Source organism: Neolamprologus brichardi, chromosome 10 (assembly GCF_056152115.1).
Source record: "Neolamprologus brichardi isolate AB-2024 chromosome 10, ASM5615211v1, whole genome shotgun sequence".
Classification (NCBI taxonomy): Eukaryota; Metazoa; Chordata; class Actinopteri; order Cichliformes; family Cichlidae; genus Neolamprologus; species Neolamprologus brichardi.
In genome coordinates this window covers 12525894-12545541 of record NC_142113.1, presented here as the reverse complement: position 1 = coordinate 12545541, position 19648 = coordinate 12525894, and the positions used below count along the sequence as shown (strand labels likewise).

Sequence of the window (19648 nt, the reverse complement as noted above, 5' to 3'; positions counted from 1 at the left end):
CTTCAAAACATTTGCACCTGTTTGATACCCAACCTAGCCACTAAACTGTCAGATCACACCAAAACATTATTTCTTTTAATGATAGGTAAGTTAATCTTTCACAGCAAAAAAAAAGCACAGCACATTTATGTGGTTCTGTGATTGTTAAATATGGCACACTTACACTGATCTAATGAAAAGGAATAAAGTAAAGTGGTTCAGCGAGTTGTTTTCAATGATAACAAATACACCGCACAATATAAAATGAAAAAATGAATCGGTAGGGAGACAGATGGGGTTTTTGACAAGCTTGGACAATTCCAGGCAAGTTCCTGCATGTCCCAGTCTTTCCACCCCGCCTTAGTAACTAATATTATTCCAGCAGCTTGAGTTAGATTTATCTTAGGACAGATATGAACAGAACAGGTAACAATGTAACTCAATTTCAGGAATATAAAAAATGAGCATTCAAGTTACCAGTGATGTGTTCCACATCTGTTTGATGTTTTTGTGAATTTATGCTCTTTGTGAGCAGTGTCAAAGTAAAGTCACCAATATCCTTTCAATAACTGTCCCAGTGAGAGTGTTTCAAATTATTTGAAGACACAGAAAACATCAAAGTGACTTTCCAGCACAAACTGTAAGCTGCAATCAACTGTTTTAGGGCAGAGTGACTTACAATAACTCACTGTCATGTGGACACACACACCGAGGAGTGGCTGACGGTTGGTATGTTGCATTCTCTTCCGCGGTACTGAGCTGTTAATATCGAGCCTCTCTGTACACACCCTGATCACTTCTATTCAAAAAGAATTCACAAGCCTTTATGATTAAAACAAAAAACTTTATTCTAAAGTCGCTGAACAGAAAATTTTATTTTACACTTTTTATACAAAAAGCAGAACACAAACTTGCTAGTTGTCCGTGAAGTAAACAGTAGTCGTTGCTCATAAACCTGTTGGTGAACTTTTAGAAAGAAATCTATGCAGAGACACGTTTTTGTGGCAGCAGCACAGATAAGCACTATCTACACTGGCAACAGGGTAGTGTTAGCAATGAAACATTTTACTAGGGCCTACGCTTTACACATCTACAGTTCAATTATTTAACAGTAAACATTCATGGACACCCCAGAAGGGCAATACATGTCCAGTTTTTGAGTAGAAATCCCCAATGAGATTACACAACAACAAACAACAAAGCAACATAGCGATCATAAACAGTACAGTGAACAAGTCTGGCATTTATTTGTCCCAGTTATTAAAAAATGAAATGACAACTCAACACATTTCAGACATCGGTGCCTATATACTGGAGTATGTATGTGGAGTACTGAAATAGTTGTGTAAGTTCTTTATTCGTGCAGAAAAAGCTGGAATCAGTCAGCTTTGGTTGGTGCATCACAGTGGAAATAATTTGTAATAGTTAAAAAGGAGTGAGCTTAGCCAACCGTTGTAATCTGCACATGATTTCTGTTTAATGCTAGGAGCTTAACACACTTGATTTTCTCAGCTGAAATGTCATTGGTCGAGATTTGCTGTCTGCAAATGCAAGCTTTTTGGCAAGGAAGAAAAAAAAAGGTAGCTTTGCAAAGATAACATGTGGGTTCAGCCAAATATATTTTAATGCTGTCAACTACACTATAGCAGCAAGTAAAATGTCAATAAAGCAGAATGCAGTAATAACCTGATATTTAACTGAAAAAGTACTAAGAAGAGATATAAAATGTTGACAGATATTTTATTGTATATGCTCATCTTAAACTGGAGAGCAGCAAACTAGAAGTCTCAGAAGAGAATCCAGGAGAAGCTCAGTTTATCCATAGACAGTATAAAACATGGAAGTAGCTTTGAGACAAAAAAAAAAAAGAAAGAAAGAAGAAGAAGCTGTATGAAAGAGTCTTAAAACAAACCAGCATTACATCATCTAAGGATCCGGTTTCATATCAGCCTCATCATATCAGTTTTTTAAAACCATGATGGCAACGTCATCTGAAAGCTTCAAAACTTCAAAGACTTCAGAGACCAGGGAGCAGTGTCCATTTCTATACTGTCAACAAGTCTTCCTTAAAATAACATGATGAAATTAAGAAAAACTGTGAAAAAAGTCCAGACTTTTATGAAACATGCTGCTGACATAAAATTTAAAAACAAAACAAAAACATTGTAATATGTCAACATTTGGGTTTTTTTTTTTCTCCAAATAAATAAAAGTTTTAACTTATTTGCAAGTCACTGCTTTTCTCTGTTTTTACTCACATTTTACAGTATCACAACTTTTTGTTGTAGGTGGATATTTGGAAGCACAATACTAAACTTATTGGGAACTAGAAATCTAAAAAGTAGCCTCTATGGTGGAAGTGTTTCAGAGGTGCACGGGGAGAGTTTCTTTACAGGGAAAAATTAGATTTCAATCAGAAGAAGTTTTTGCTTTTCATGGGCGCTCACAAAACTTTCTGAATGCATCACATCCACGTGATCAGCCCAATAAATTTGTGTGAATGAACAAACTGAATTCAAGAAAAATGCATCTATCTAATCATCATCACCGTCGTCGTCATCATCATCGTCATCATCGTCATCCTCTCCACTGCTGGGCTCAGACTCTTCATCGTCTGAACTGACCTCTTTTTTCTTCTGCAAGGTTGTCAGATGCTCTGCCTCCTCGGGTTTGCTGAAGCACCCCCACCAAACAGTCACACACAAACACAGATGCAATGAGAAGGACTATTTGTGGGATACTGGCTTCAATCAAAAGGGAAGCAAATATACAAAAGACACTGGTTTACCTCAGCAAAAAAAAAAAATTATATATAGAGAAGGAGACACCCAGACTCCTCGACTTGAAACCAACCCAGCCCAGAGCCCAGAAAATCAATGAACTGATTCTTACCTTCGACAGTTCAAGACTTCTGCACTAAAACCCATTCACTGTTCCCTGGATCTTGGATTTATAAAATGACAAGGGCTGTGAAACAACAGTTGATCTTGCAGCTGCCGCTCACCGAGAAAGTAGAAGATTTTGCCCAGACAGCTTTCATCTGCCAAAGCTGTAATATAACCCATTAGTAGCAGGCAGCAGAGCGCAGTTAACTCAGTTCACCGCAGCAGTATCAGCTTTTCTTTATGTTGAAGACCGTGTACAATTACCTCAAAAAGGCGCTCTAGTTAAAATTGACATCTATAAAAATTTACAATAAAATAACCTGTGATTGAAAGATGCTAACTAAATGGTAAAATGCTAAAGATTATACATAAAACAGCCTCACTCATTCAGTTAGAACTGCTGCTGTGAACAAGTATTAATAACCACCATTATAAAAACCAACCCTGATTACAATTCATAACCTACATTTAAAAAATTCTGTTACAAAGTATTCAGTAGTCACAATCCGGACCAACTTTGTAAAAAAAAAAGTCTCAATAGTATATACACACATATGTTTAAGCTCTAATACTGAAATAACTGAATAAAAAAAATACATTAATATTCAAGACATTCACAATAGAGGAAAAAACATAGAAGAAGATGCCCTTATCCATATTAGTCATCTCCTCCAGCAAAATCAACCCAACAGCCAACCAGAGTCCACACCAGTGCCAAAATACAGAGTTCTCTGGCCCTCACCACACAGTTGGGTCTTTGAAATCATGCTCGTGCAGCTCAAAGTCATCTTCCCTTCTCTTTTTCTTGTAGAACTTCACTGCCATAATGATAGTGAGAATGAGCAGGATTACACCACAAGCACCTCCAACTATGATCGCCAAGAAACTTATCTCAGAGAGGGACACTAGGAGCAAGAAAGAAGACAACAAAGTAAAGATGAATGAGCGACCCAGTGGTTAATCACACTGTCCTGCTTCATTCAATCATATGACACATACTAAAACGTTCTCTATTTCTTTTAAGTGTTTCTTTTTACTCGCTGTAGTGCTTCTGATAACGATGCGATGAACGAGTCAAACGTTTCATCTCAAAAGTAACAGAGTCGTCATATATGCGACGCATCAGTCTTTAAAAGACTTATTCTAATACATACACATACAAATGTCTCTGGTGCCCTACAAACTACTGACCATCATTTGAAGTTACTGCAATGAAATTTTGGCCAAATGGACCAGCCTGCTGTATTTTTCTCTGTCTTTGAATTCAGCCCTCTGTGGATTAATCATTTTAATTTCCATCAAACGATGTGGCATCTTTTCGCGCCTAGCACATCATCCAGTCCAGATCAGAAAAGATATTGAGCATGATCTTTTTTGATCCTTGTGAGCTAATGTTTTCAAAGTCTTCCTTTATTTGTTTTTTTTAGCAGTTTAGCAGATTGTTTAGCAGATAACAAACTGTGTAGCAAACCAAATCATGAATCATATCATTCAATCCACGAGATGTCATTTTTGGTATTGAGGCCCAATTGTCTAACCTTTGTTGACCACTCTGAGGTTGATCTCTCCAATATTGCCGTGAAAGTCTGGAGGGTTTCTCACTTGGCAGCTGTAGGTGCCATTAAAAGTTGGATTCACTGTCCGGAGAGTGATGGAAGCATCTTTTCTCATGATATCTCCCGACCACACTACGTGCCCTTTGAACTGCGGAGACGTTGGAGGGTGAGGCGTTTCGTTCTCGTAGTAAAACACCTGCCACATACATTACAGAAAAAGACAAAAAAAGGAAGTGCAGAAATAGAAAATATTAACACACACTGGAAACTTTAAACATATAAAACTAGAAGCTAATACAAGACTGAAATTGAGAGGAAGAAATGAGGTATTATTTGAAAGTCTTATGGACTGAATTTTATTCCATTTAAAAAAAATTCTATTTTATACTCACAGACTCGCCGGGTTTTGAATTCAGGGGTTGGAAGTACCAGGATACTGTGACAGAACCTGGAGTCACCGGATGAGTACTACTGAAGGTGCAGCTTAGTTTCACATCCGTCCCGTTGACTCCGTCCATTTCCTTCTCCGTTCTAATTTCTATCCCAGTAACATGCCGCACGCCTGAAATAAACACGACCAAACGAGAACAATCAAGATTCAAGTTAGTAGTTCAAACTGCCCATTTCATTAAACACAGGAATGTCCTTGACACACCATGTCATGTGCCTCAGACCTTTACTGCCTTTCAATATAAAACGTGAGTTTGTTACTTTCTTATGGCAACATGACAATCTATTCCACAGCCTGACTGTGGTTTTACATGTCTGCCAGTACAACAACGAACACAGCAAATTGTAATTTAACAACATCTGTACTTGCACACCTACTATGAGGTTAGTGTTAATCTACCTCAAGATCTGCTAACTCAGGGGTCGGCAACCTGCGGCTCTTTAGTCCTTATACTGCGGCTCCGCGTGGTTTGGGAAAATAAATTAGTATTTAGCTAAAGTGTATTTTATTTGCGTTTAGTTCTTTTTTTTAACTTGTAGTTCTAAATTGGAAGATTATTGTGATATTGAAATATAAAAATAAAATTATATTCTATTATTTTTTCATCGCTCAAAATAAGAGTCACACTCGCGGAAGCCGATGTACCCGCCGAAACGCCGTGCATTTATCGAGACTTTCAACCCCAGGTAGGCCAATTATGGATCTTCGGATCCACATTATGTCAGCAGCTATTCTCCACCGTGAACTATGTTAAAGACAAACACCGCTCACGCCTGACAGATGACAGCTTACAGTCCTGCGTAAACTGACTTCGTACAGCCCCGATTAGCAGACGCTGTGCGCAGAGGTTCGGGACCATAAGTCTTATTGTAAACATATCATGGCAGACCGACGATGTTTGCATGAACACGCTTTTCAGCATCTCTTTATTGACCACTTTTCACACACGGTTGCTGTACGCATACAGCCGGCTATAGCTTTTCACCTCACAGCCCGACATACACCACCAACAACACAACAGCACAGATAGCGCAGACGTTAAGGCAGCGAGGCATGATTGCGGGTGTGGCTCAGGTGCGTCCGCCTCCCCTGCAGCGGCGCTGCAGACCACGCCCCGCCGCACGCATTAACCTGGTAAAATACATATTTAGGCAGAATTTTGCAAATATCTATTTTTAATTTTTCAGCAGCATAGTGCTTTTTTACCAATTATTTTTTAAAAGTCAGGTCAAGGCTCCAACAGCCCAAAGGGTGGTGGCTGACAACAGTTTTTGTTTGTTACATGGATCATTTTAGTTCAGGTTGGTGTCTTTCCTTTTGTTATATTTCTTTAAGAGTTCAAAATGTGTTGATTACATAAATAAAATGTAATTTTCTCTGTAGCACTTCATGGATTTCATAAGCAACACACCTTAGTTGTTCACACAAAGCATAAAGGTAAAAAACAATATATACAGTGTTATCTTCATTTTAGATGTCAAAAAGTATTTGCGGCTCCCAGTGTTTTCTTTTGCGTGGAAACCGAGTCCAAATGGCTCTTTGGGTGTAAAAGGTTGCAGACCCCTGTGCTAACTGGAGCCCTTTTAGGGAACTTTTAGAAAAACCTGATGATAATGAATTACAATAGTCCAGCCTAAACAGATTAGGATGTTTCAAATTTTAGTGGTATGGTGCAGATGAAAGATGGCAGTTTCAGAGACTTCCAGCACCAGTAAGACACAGGATTTCTTTGCATGCTAAATTAATGGGATGTGAAGCTCTTTAGTATAATGGTTAACAGATCCCCGGTAAATAAGGAAGCAGCTCAACACAGACAGAAGAATAAAAGTTAAGAAACCACGTTAACCTTAATAAAAGAATAGTAGAGTAGGTAAGTTTTTAGAAATAACTATTTAAATCTGAATTCCTGAAAAACTTATCAACCCTTTCCAAGGCTCACTTCAAATACAAACAAGGTCAGTTTCAGTTCTCCTCTCAATTATCTCCTCCATGGCCGAGAGTGTGGGAACACCCCGTCAATGTATCTGCTGTGTTTACAGACCAAGGTTAATATTGTTAGTTACAGCTAAACTGAAAACTTAAACCAGAAGTGAAAAAATATTTAATTCACTAAAATCAAATTTGACTTTTGGAAGAAAAAAAAAATACAACTGAAACTATTTTGTAAACTTGGAGAACTAACTTCACTCTGCGCAACTAACTGAAACTAAAATGACTTAAAGAGAAAAAAGTCAAAACTAAACAAAATGAAAACTAATTGGAAAAAGGTTATGTGCAAGTTTCCTGTTTAAAAGTAAGAATCACACTGCAAACCTGGATATTTTTTGTTAATTAATACTAAAGATGTTTCCTAAAATGTTGAATAGATTCCTGCTCAGATATCAGATATAGAGATGACTTTGTATGACCAAATGCTGTCCAGCTCACATATCACATGTTAGTTAAACAAGAATGCAAAATCCATGTTGCATATGGCTTAGATTTACATTCGAAAACAACACACAAGTTAAGCTGCAAATAGCAGCTGGTCCAAGTGGATTTTGGCGTCAGTTGCTCAGAATGACATGCAAAAAGGAAGAAGAGTGACAGCATTCTTAAAAACAGCCAGAAGACACCTCAAGACAACATGCAGAGAAACACAGTGAAAGAAAAGGAAGCCACAAAAAAGGAAAAATAAAGGTTTGGGATCCATCATGAGCAGCACAAACATGCTGTACTTAATTTGAATGTATATGTTTGAACTTCTTCCAAAATAAATTAAAGGTCGTTTTTATAGTCTTTTGCATAAAGTCTTTGTATTGCAGACAGCTGCAGCTATGTATACATATTTATTTTTTAAATATATGATGTCATTTTATATAGAAAGTTGGGGCTCTGACTTCCTCTTTTATATATAAGATGTTCTTATACAATAAGCTTTTTCACAGTGTTTGGCTTTCGATTGTAAACATTACAGCTGTTGCTGAAGCCTTTAAATAGTAATTCTCAAATGTCTACAGTCAAACCGACACATTGCATGTTGATTTTTTTTTAATATCCACAAAAAAGTGGATATTAACAAAATAAATAATGAAATTACTTGCATGGATTAAGGCATGACTTGTGGATAGTAATGGTATGTGTGGCATATATAGTCACTGGGCACTTCATTAGGTACAGCTTACTAATACTAAGGTGTTCCTTGCTGGACCTCCTTTTGCCTTCACAGCTGTGTTTATTCTTTGTGGCATCGATTCTACAAGGAGCTGGAAGCATTTCTCAGTGATTTTGGTCCATACTGACACGACAGCATTGCACAGTTGTTGCAGATTTGTCAGCTGCATATGCGTGACGATCTCCTCTTCCAGCACATCCCAAAAACGGATTCAGATTTAGTGACTGTGGAGACTATTAGGTACAGTGAACTCATTGTAGTTCGACCCTCCCGGCACTACAAGCTGTTCATTTTTGTGCCCCACCGTCCTTCCCTTCCTTCCTTTTTCAATTCATTCACTTCTCATTGGTACACGGGGATTTGCCTGGCCTGAGAGCTGCTGCCAGTCAACTCTCAGGCTTTCCCCAAACCACAACCTCAATTTATGCTCAAGCCATCTGCCATTATCTACTAGAAATGCTGTGAAACCTAAAGTGAGGATATGGTCCTAGCTAGTGAATTGTTATTTTCAGGAAAACAGTTTGAGATCAGTTTAAGAAGCAGCCATCAGGAGATGAGTGCTGTGGTCATATAAAGGGATGAACATGGTCAACACCATTACTGTGGTATTTAAACGACGCTCCGTTAGTGCTAAGGGGCCCAAAGTGCACAAAGAAATTCTTTCCCTCACACCATTAAACCACCACAAGGCTGAATCACTGACACAAAGCAGAACAGATCCATGCTTTCATGTTGTTTACATCGAATACCATCTGAATGGTCACAGAAGAAATCCAGGCTCATCATACCAGACAACGTTTTTCCACTTTATCTATCTGTATTTTGTTGTGCCATTTTTGTGAGTCTGTGCAACTTGTAGCCTCAGTTTACTGATCTTAGCCGACAGGAGTGTCACACATTGTAGTATTCTGCTGCTGCTGCCCATCTGCTTTGAAGTTTGATGTGTTGTGCATTCAGATGCTCTTCTGCACAGCTTGGTTGTAACAAGTGGTTATTTTAAGTTACTGTTGCCTTCATATAAACTCAAGGTAGTGGCCCATTATTCTCCTCTGACGGATACTGGATGTGCTTTCTTTTTCAGACCATTGCAGTTTCTGAGATACTCAGACCAGCCTGTCTGGTCTAAGTATTTCAAAAATGCCACTTTCACGGTTACCTGGATCCCCTTCCGTCCCGTTTTTTAGTTTGAACTTCGGCAGGTCACCTTGCTTAATTGCATTGATCTGCTGCCATGTGATTGACAAGATATTTGCGTTAGCAAGCTGCTGAACATGTGTACCTGATAAAGTGATAGATCATACTTTTAACTGACCTAATACAAAGAAATAATCCATGGCTTCAAATCCAAACACAGTCTTATCAACGCCTGCTACAGGCATACTAGCAGAAACTGGTCGCAGTACACGTAAGTGTACTTTATACTCTGTACTACACCGTGAGCGCCCAAAGAATAACACGGGCTTTACAGCTCAGAGACCAAATAAGATTCCGAACTTGATGTTTCGTTTGTGTTTTGTTTTATTAAACACGGTTGCCATGTTTGTGAAACACGTTAATAATGCGATGTACCTCCCGGAAGTTCCTAAAACTCACCTGTCAGGAAGAATCCTCCCAGGAGGAGCAGAGGTAATATCCGATACATACTCCGCCTGATTAATTCTTCTGTATAAATCTCTTCATGAAAGTTTATTAGAGTTCGGATCGCGACTATCGCTGCCAAAAGGACAAAGCCGTCTTTTTGGACAGTGAAAACCTCAGTGTACCTGTAGGCGGAGTTTTGCCTATTGCATAACACATGCCCACGCAATCTCACAGCCGCTGAGTCGAAACTTGACACATTTGAACCCTACCTTCTTCTTACTCCAGACCTCCAGGCTGCACCTTTTTCTAAGAGCACATTCAGTTATTTACACAGCTATATGCGTCAGACACCTAAAACTTACCAACCCGCTATAGAAAACAGTAAATAAGACAACAAAAAACGCCCTGAAGGCAAACTGCTTCCTCCAGTCAGTCAAAAACTATCCCAGAGTTGGAAAAGAAGAGTTACCAGCATTACAGCACTTTGCGTGGAGGCGCTCTTGTCCTATAATAGGGCAAGAGGCAGGGTCCAATCTGAACTCACTGAAATCCAAAGAAAATGGTTAAAAGTTTGGAAGTGGTGCAATCAGAAGTTACCTCTTTGTGCAATTAAGGTTAGATAGACACATTTACATTTTTACACCATAATACCAAGATTTGCTGTCAAAATGAATACTGAGAGATATTATATTACACAGGCTATCATCATACTTTCCCAACTTCTCTAGACAACATAAACAGTAGCTACATCCAGCTTTTACATACAGTCTATGTCATACGCTTGTCTTAAAAATGTAGTTATGCTGATACATGCTTAGATGAATATATACCTTTATAATATAATGCAATGTACAGCAGAATCAGAAGCTCTCCAATTAGGTCTGACCAGGCAACTAATGTCATTACAACTGAGTCTGTCTTCCTCCGTAGTGGACCTGTGGTCTACACACCAAATCTAAGTAAGATATTCACTATAGCTTTACAAATTATGGTCTGGGATACCAGTAAATCTGTAAAGAGGATGCCAGTGTTTGTAAAAATCTCATTTTAAGGCTTTATCTGTTTACTGATAAATTTGATATCCTTTAGGATTTGTCTTCACAAACAAACAAATACTTACAAAGCTAATCCAATGATACTGTTAATTTGAGTTTAATTGATGTTTAGTTATTCTCGATTTAAAAAATGACAAAACAATAAATTAAAAAAGTTCTGACATTGAGGAAAATTCATAATGGTTTATTTACTTTCAGAGGTCTTCCAGGTATGTTTTAGGGGGTAAACGTAATGTATAAAAAATAGCATCTGACAATATGAGTGATAAATTAAATGGAAAACATGAATCCTGGAGATCTGGCATGGCTCAGTTCTACTGTGCGGGGTATTTTAGCTGGTATGGGAGGCTTGGTTTGATCTACTGAAAACTTAAGCAGAGATGTGTAGGGGCTCCATCTGGTGGTTCATTTTGGTATGAGTTATTTTTTCCTAAGAGTAGCGACACTTCTTTCAAACCTTTCATTGAGCTTTCAGGGCACGTCTACACACGCAGTAAAGCAGTGGACTGTTTCAGTTGGTTAACAAACACCGCTGGGGACTTGGCTGGGCAATGTAAGGATTAAGAGGGAAAAGGCATTATAGAAACATAATACAAACAGGAGAAAATAAAGGAAGAACTAAAAGAATTTAAAGAGGTTTTAGTGATGGTGAATCATGCCATATGTGAAATCAAAGTAAAGACAATTTGTGTGTAAATAAATATCACAGGATATATTTTTTAGCATGTCTTATCTGCCAGTTTGTAAAATGTAAAAGTGAGCCAAGCAAAAGCAACCTCGAAGTTTCCCAGGAACAAAGAAAGGCTATTATAAAGCTCATTTCTGTTACTGAAAAAGCCACAGGTTCTTCAGGAGTCATAAAAAAATGCTTACACTGAAAAAAGAAAATCTGTATTAACAATGACTGAGGCTCGGTTTGTTTAGTCGGAAACTGGAGGTGTTTGAGTAAGTGAGGGACAGGAAGTCACTGAACAAACTGATCATCATTCACAACCATTGCTCCCGCTCCATTAGCCACACACTAAAGAGACTGCAGAGCCCATTCTTCCTCAGACTCATTCAGCCTCGCTGAACACTTCAGGAAATCACTCCTAGTCTAAACAACTGTACAGCTCTCCTTTTTAGTGACAGGTGAACACACCTGTCAGAACATAGGATTACACAGATATTTCTGTATCAAACCTTCTTGCGGCTGTTTCTTAGATTCATTAATGACATTTATTAAAATGTTTTGTACTCATTTGTGGTAGAATTCTCTTTTGCACAGTCTTAATCTTGTCTTTTATTTTTTATTCCTCGTTTTGTTTTTCTGGAAAATGTGAAAGGTAGATAAAGATTAACTGTTTTTTATTATAGTTCTTGTTTTTTCATTAGCTAATATAGAAATTTCTGGGTTGTTTTTTTTTTTTTTTTTGTTTGTTTGTTTTAAAACTTTCTGTTTTATAGTTACACGACAGTACACTTTTTAAAGTAATTTTACAAATTTGTTTTTGCTAACATTTAAGCCCCAAAGGTCTTGCTGACAGATGTCTTTTATTTAATACAGCAGGATTTCTCTATTATCTAGAAAAACTGCAACATATTATTGAAATTGCACTTCTTTTTGATATATTAAGATACTTTAGGTACTCAGAGTGTTGGTAAAAGTACTTACTCTGACAGAAAGGGGGGATTTCACTGTTTGTTCCACTTAAGATCAAAGCGGGGTGTATGTGGTGGTGGCCACTGGTGGGCTAGTGGTGTTTTGACATTATTGATGTAAAGCATATTTCCGCCAAATGTAGACCTACGGCCAGAGAGCAGGAATGTTTTATTTCCTGTGTTTTCCACAGTACTAGAATGCAGCATTTGCTCTAACGTGGCCGTGATGCATTGCGGTCAGCTGACGCCGGGCTGGGATCAACGAGAGATCACCGTCGCACTCCGAAAACTAAACTGCACGACATACTCAGAAATAGGAGCATGTCTTCATGTCTGGTCTTACACTAACTATCACCATCAAAAAATTAGATATAATTTCATTGTCTAATATCATTGTAAGAAAAATGCGAAGTTGTTCAAACACGCGACCACCTACCCATAATTCCTCGCGGGATCAGCTGTTGCTGTGGTGTGTTTTTGCCCTGCGGTTTCTCCTGAGGAAAAACCTCCCCTCGGTGCTGTGTTTTGGTGTCAGCGACCTCCGCAGATTACAGAAGGTAGCTGTGCCCGGGTTTAGGTCAGGTGCATGATAGCACTGATAAGACTTTGAACTCTGAAGAATCCACTCTTCCTTCCATCGGTGTTACGGCTGGTGGTGTCGAGCGGGCACTCTTGCCACTGGAACGATCTCTGTGCTTTCCCTCTGACACACCTTTTGTTGTCTCATCTAGCTCGAGGCTGCTAACACTTGCTAGCGAGCATCATACGCGTCGACTCCCTGACAGCGGTGCAGCGAGGCCGGGGAATAAAAAGTTAAGGGTCACCCAGGAGAGCCGACAAGTGACACCCTGCCAGGTAGTTTGTCTTGTAAATAAATAAGTAATTTCATTTTTAAAAAATGTTTTTATTTTGTTTATTTTTTAATTAACGACGAGCACGACAGACGTGTATCAGAGATGCAGCCACAACAGTCTCCAGTCATTAGCAAGCAGCTAACAAGCTAACGTCAGATAAACAGTAGCCTAGCGGAGTTAATGCGATCTGCTCTGTGATCTCTAAACACCCGCACTGAGAGCGAGAGTGGCCTGCAATCCGCATTAGGCCAGTCTGCCTGCTCCCGAAACGCTAAGCATCACCCCGCTGCTCTCTGCTAGGTGGTGCAGATGCTTTCCTCTGTGCCCTGCATCAGCATGACGTCCTTCCCCCTCCTGTAGGTCGCACCATGTTTATTGCATGTGTAAATAAGCGCTAGGATTTCTTTCAGGATGAGTGGGGATGACGTGAACCCAGCAGCAGTCCCTCAGCCAGTAGAAGATGTTCAAGGAGATGGACGGTGGCTGTCACAGGTATCAGAATCAGAATACTTTATTAATCCCGAAGGAAATTAGGGAATCTCTATTGTTAAAGTGTTGTAAACATTTACTCTGTATTATCATTAATACCTCATATCCTTCTGATGTATGGAGGCGGTCTGAATGATGTGCATTATTTATCAAAGATAGTTCCCTTATGTGTTTCCATGGTAATTGTTAGTATTAAGTCAGTGTTTAAATAAAGTAAATAAATAAATAAATAAAACCAGTTGTATAATTCAGCTCAGATGGGATGGCACTTTGGATCTGCACCTATGTGTGGCTTTGATAAGTAGGAGTCTTCTAAATTTTGCACGCTGTCCCCATCAGGAGTTTCTATGTGACGCTTGGAGCGCTTACGATGGGGAGGAGGATGGTGCTGTGAGACTTTTATTGCTGAAAACTCTTGCAAATTAAACTAAAGCTTAGTATAATATACATTTCTCATGTTGATCGAGACATCGCTTCGATTTGGTGACCTTAGTCTGAGATTATGTTTTTATTTCTAATTCTTAAACACAGATGTTTATGACTGTGCTGCAATCCCGTGAAGCCAGTTAGTGTTGTCAGTTGATGTTTTGATCTTCTTAATAATATTAGTGTCTGAATAAGAATGGATGATAATGTTGATAATATTATTATAGTAGTTATAAGCTCATGATCTGACTCAAGGCCCCTAAATAAATATCAACCGTGTGCTCACAATTTTTAGTCACTAAGAAGACTTTGTTTGTTTCAGTGCATCACTTTGTTTGGCTTGTTTAGTGGATCTTTCTAGAAAGTCTGCACAAAGTTAACCCTCCCAAAGCTAATAGGGCAGTCATTGAGACAGTCTGTTTTACTCAGAGCTCTCTGTCAGATAGGGCACCAGATGCATCTCGCCTATAACAAGCTTAAGGGTTTTTTATCTGACTCTGATGGCTCAAGACTGTCATCATACCGCCAGATTTAGAGAGTCAAAGCGCAAAGTTTTACATCAGGGGGCAAGTTCTCAGAATCAAGCAGAGAGGGGTTTATTTTTAATAGATTAAAGATGTTCTTGTATTCATCGGGTCTGTCATGCACTGTATCACCAGCTCTCTTGTGTTTTTACAGCATTCAAGGTTTGTACAGGAGTGCAAGGATGCTGAGCCAGACGTGCTCTTTGTGGGGGATTCCATGGTACAACTAATGCATCAGTATGAGGTCAGAGTAAAGTCTTAGAAAACATTTTTAAATTAAACAGGACACATCTGGATGTGATTCATGTGTCTTGATTTGCACAATAAAGACAGCAAATAAAAGCCACACGTTTGTCTTTGCTCACTGTTGATTTTTCTTGATGACGCACTAGTTATCGTAATCAACCTGACTCAAATGCATATTCATGGTTTTCTGTCCAAAGGTGTGGAGGAAGTTGTTCTCCCCTCTTCACGCGCTCAACTTTGGCATTGGAGGGGACACCACCTGTAACGTACTGTGGAGGCTGCAGAATGGAGAGCTGGAGAACATTCGCCCCAAGGTGAGACGAGCCCGCTAACAGAAAGGCAGATGAGGACAGTATAATGCGTCCACACTGATGTCCACAGTTTCACATTTCACACACTCTGACCTCCGTGTCTTGAGTTTTGTGACTTTCATGTAGATCTTGAGCTCTTTCTTCATAAGTGCAAGTTTCAGCATTGACCTCGGCAGAAGTCAATGCCCTTTAACTTCTTTGTTAAACTTGATATTCATCCATTTGGCTTAATTGCTCTAAAAAAAAACCAGAATGTCGCTTAATTGTGTTGTATCTCATATGTTATGTCATTCGCTTTGATATAAATTCTGCAGGGTTGGACGTGTTTAGCGGAAGTGAATAAATTGTCTGTCCGCTTGTCCAGGTGGTGGTGTTGTGGGTAGGAACCAACAATTATGAGCACACAGCAGAGCAGGTTGCAGGAGGAATTCTTGCCATTGCAGAACTGCTCACTACCCGCCTCCCCAAGGCAAAGATAGTTGTCCTGGTAAGTTTAGTCATATGTTGCATCTTGTCTTGCTTGTTTGTCTTAAACTCATATTTTGAGCTAGAACTTCTAATTATATTGACATTTTTTCCTGAGCATTAACATAAAGGCTCTTTAACGTGGTGATATGCACACAACTTGAATACAATTTCAGTTGACTTAAATAACATGACTGAGGAGTTGATGCCACAATATAACCAACAGACAGAGGAAAGTTAGTTTCCTTTAGTTGTGGACACACAGTTTGATATTAGTTTGTGGTAAAAGAAACTTGTCTGCATACAGATTGGTTGAACATGTGTAGCTAATAAAGTACATGTCTTTTACTTATGTGCAAGTCATCACTGTGAGCTCAGAGCTCAGTTTTTTTCTTGTGTTGGATCGGTATAGTCAGTAGGATCATGGTTATAACTCTGGTTAAGCACAGAACTCCCACCATCTGCTATTCAAATCTTGTTTCAGAGGCATCCATCAGGAGATATTTGGCTTAAAAAGAGAGAAGGAAGCTAAAACAGCTTCTTCAGAGGTGCCTAAGGAGTGTTTTGAACAGTGAATCATTCAGAGCTTGTCTAGTAGAGTCCAAGAATAAAAATATGGCGCTTGAAATTAGCACGATATGTCTCCTTTAATATAATAATTTCAGTAAATAAGTCAGCTCTGTTTCTGTGGTCCTCAGGGTTTGTTGCCTCGAGGGGAACGGCCCAACGCACTCAGGGAGAAGAACGCTGCTGTTAACGCTCACCTGCGCTCCTGGCTGCCACGGCTGAGCCAGGCTCAGCTCTTGGATGTGAGCAGGGAGTTCGTCCACTCCGATGGAACCATCAGCACTCAGGACATGTTTGACTTCCTTCACCTTACTTCAGCAGGTTACGACTCTGTGGCCAAGCCCCTCAGTGACCTGCTGCTGCAGATTCTTGAGGAGACGCCAGAGGAGAGACGACCATCGCTGGTTTGAGGGCTACGGCCACGAAGCACACGTCTCCAGAGGCATGTCTCATCTCCTGCTGCTGCAGTGGCTGAGACATGCCCCTGGTACCTGAAGGAGGAAGGGCTCACGCTCAGGGGGATGAAGAAACCTGATGTGAGTGGGCCCACGTGGGGTGTGGGATCACATTCTTGAACAGAGGGTTGGGTGTGGGAGAGGTGGCGAAGCGGGAGAGAGACCTCATTACCGACGTAGACACTGTGATTGCAGTAGTAATGTGAAACGGATTCACCAAGTTCGTGCAACTCTTAATTTTAGACTAGATTTAATGAGATCACGAGGGACTGCAGTGGCACGTGCACACTAATTAATCTCGGCCCGTGGATAAAACGAGTGTTTTGTCCCCCACCTCTACTGCAGGAACACAAAGCACCATCTAATTTATTTCTTCATGTTTTAATATCCATAAAACAATTCCTTGGCAAGTATCTCTGTCAAACACTCATCGTGCGCTTAGCTGGCAGAACCTTAGTCAACACTGGACAATGTTATGAGTGTGGCCAGTACACCAAAGAGCGGTGGTTTCCAACACAGAGGGGGTCCAAATCCTTCCCTTGAAGGTACAAATAAACTTTCATTAGTCAGTTTTAAGAATAAAGAGATATTTCTGCTACACTTAAATCTCTTCAGTGTTATTCAATCTCCCAAAAATCATAAAGAATCAATCAAGTTACCCCTCAACAGTCCACGAGATGAAAAGCAACTGCTGCAGAGAAGATAGCGCTGAGATGCACGCTTTACCAGTGAGCAGTATCTAAAAGAACTAATTCTTTTTTGCTTAATGTGTAACACTGCGATGCATAGAGCATATTAAATCTAATAGTTTTTTCAGTTCACTAATTATGTCTTTGTGTACGTAAACAACTGCTCTGCGAAGCGAGAGCACGTAGTTTATTTAATGTTCACTTTTGAACTTGTGTGTAACTATTGTTTGAAACTGTTAATCACTATGAAATGTATCACTGCATAATTCACTGCTACACACACACACTTGCGCGTGCAGATTAAAATTATTCTGGTTCCCGTGTTGCGCAAGTGTTCAGTTCGAGCCACATCTTGCTGTTCGCTTCATGCTTGTTTGAAACTGAGCCTCAGCTTAAATGTAAAAAGGCTTCTGTGTTATATTACTCAGTCAGTGAATGTCACACATTGCTGCATATTCATTAGTGAGATTTATGCTGCTCAATCCACTTCTCTGGTAATCTTTAGGTCTTCCAAAATACCTCCAGCCTCTCTGCTAAAGTACGAAGCTTCTGTCCGAGCTAGCAGTAGTGTTTACATTGTGTTTGTGGAATAGCGTCATTAATTAGATTATTTGAATGTTTTTAAAATAGGTTTATATGAATAAAATGTGCTGCTTTTTTGCAACAGTATGCTTGATTATGTTTGTCTTATAAAGCAAAGTAAGAAGATTGGAGAAAATCAGTGGCTGTCCTGCTTTTGTTTTTTTCTTTTTAAAGTATTTCTGATCATGAATAATTCCTGAGTTAGGCTGATTGATGTGCTACATACTGCATTATCCAAATGTTCATACTCAGACTCTCAGACCAGCTCTCTCTCCCTCTCCCCGCTTAACACCTAGATGTACAGTAATGTCTCCTCCTCACTTCTTGCCTCTTTACTTGTGGCCCGTCGTGTTTGTGGTTGAACCTCGCCCGACCCTGCCATCCTGACTTACTTCTGTACATGGTGTAGTTATTGAAAGGGGGGGAGTCTAGCCACATGGTTAAGCTGAACGTACTATAATCATGCTAACTACTATAAAGCATCACAGGCCATGTAAAGAAAACCTTTTGTCTGTGAGCTTGCTGCAGCCGCCTGTTCTACACTGTTTGCGACCGAGAGTCTGCTGTCGAGCATCGAGATGTCAAACGTTACTGCTGTCTTAAGCTCTGCACATTTGTGTGACGTGTTGAATATAAATGGTGTACGTGTGCGTGCCTTAAGCGTTCATGAGGGCGGGTGTGTACAGCGTGTCCGGTACCGGATTGTGTGAGTGTCATGAAATGACAATGTTGGGGAAGAATGATGTTTGTAGGCTGGACTCTGTGTTTGCTGTGACACAGTATTTGCACTGTTCTGGCTTATTGTCATGTTATTGAGGTAAAGCATTCCAATAAATAATAAAATAATAAAAACAAGGACCTAATTGTGTTTTGTTTTTTTGTCTTTGACATCAGCAAATAATGATTTACTTTGTAAAATAAGAAGAGGAAACCTGAATTTGAGGTGCTGGATCCGCTCTTGTATTTTTCAGTGCCTTGTGTAAGTGTTACACGGCAACAAAGGGAGCCATTTAATCAGAGTGCCAAATTGAGAAAGACACTAATAAGGCTCACTGCTTGTTCCTTGGCTCCATAAGAGTTTCTCAATGCTTAATTAGTTTGTTTTCACTAAGTTTATCCCCCTAATGTAACACTTCAACAGCACTTGGTTACAGTGTGGGCTCATTAAACAGATTAGGTGCCCTGCTCAACTCTGACTGTGCGCACGTTACATTTTTCTCCCACCTTGATTATTGTAACTCACTTTTCACATGCGTCTCAGTCCTCCATAGTCACAGCTGCTCCTGCATCCGTTCACTGGCTTCCAGAGGGCTTCCAGGCCCTCTTGGCCTGATCTCTCTTGAAAAACACGTTTTTAATGTCACTGAGACTTTATATCCCGATAAATAAATAAAGAATATATGAAAGTCACTTTGCCAACAACAGCTTTTACCTTGTGAATGTTTTTTCTGGCTCAAAAGGACTTCATGTTATTCATGAGCGATATGAGAGATGATAGATTACAGGCCAACAAGTCCTTTATAACAGTTTCAATTCCTGCAGTAATTTTCTGGCAAATGCCGGGAATCACTTTTTGGCAGACGATCAGTTTTTGGCACAACGCCAGCCTCTCCCATCCTCTAGCCAGGGTCTCCTAGCTGTCCCCAGCTCTGATTTTATTGCTTAGCCTTTCCTTAATCTTTTCCCCTTTATTTTGGGCCATAGTGTCGCTATTTGTGTGTATGTTGGATTGAATGTC

At 39.7% G+C, this 19648-nt stretch overlaps 2 protein-coding genes across 3 annotated transcripts; one reads left to right on the top strand and one right to left on the bottom strand.

The window, feature by feature from the left end:
• Window positions 1–802: 802 nt before the first annotated feature.
• Window positions 803–10021, bottom strand: mpzl2b (myelin protein zero-like 2b). Its single transcript, XM_006802136.3, has 5 exons — window positions 9619–10021; window positions 4813–4982; window positions 4403–4616; window positions 3607–3769; window positions 803–2652 (listed from the first exon to the last, which is right to left on the bottom strand). Exons 1-5 carry the CDS (start codon window positions 9665–9667, stop codon window positions 2514–2516), a joined length of 735 nt encoding a protein of 244 aa, XP_006802199.2. The 5' UTR covers window positions 9668–10021; the 3' UTR covers window positions 803–2513.
• A 2551-nt stretch (window positions 10022–12572) lies between these two features.
• On the top strand, window positions 12573–18762 carry pafah1b2 (platelet-activating factor acetylhydrolase 1b, catalytic subunit 2). 2 transcript variants are annotated; one of them, XM_006802135.3, is made up of 7 exons: window positions 12573–12859; window positions 13034–13157; window positions 13567–13648; window positions 14750–14839; window positions 15039–15155; window positions 15517–15639; window positions 16316–18762. In XM_006802135.3, exons 3-7 carry the CDS (start codon window positions 13568–13570, stop codon window positions 16592–16594), a joined length of 690 nt encoding a protein of 229 aa, XP_006802198.1. In that variant the 5' UTR covers window positions 12573–12859; window positions 13034–13157; window position 13567; the 3' UTR covers window positions 16595–18762. The 2 variants fall into 2 exon arrangements, with proteins under 2 accessions (XP_006802198.1, XP_006802197.1); XM_006802134.3 differs by having other exon boundaries at window positions 12573–13157.
• Window positions 18763–19648: the final 886 nt, after the last annotated feature.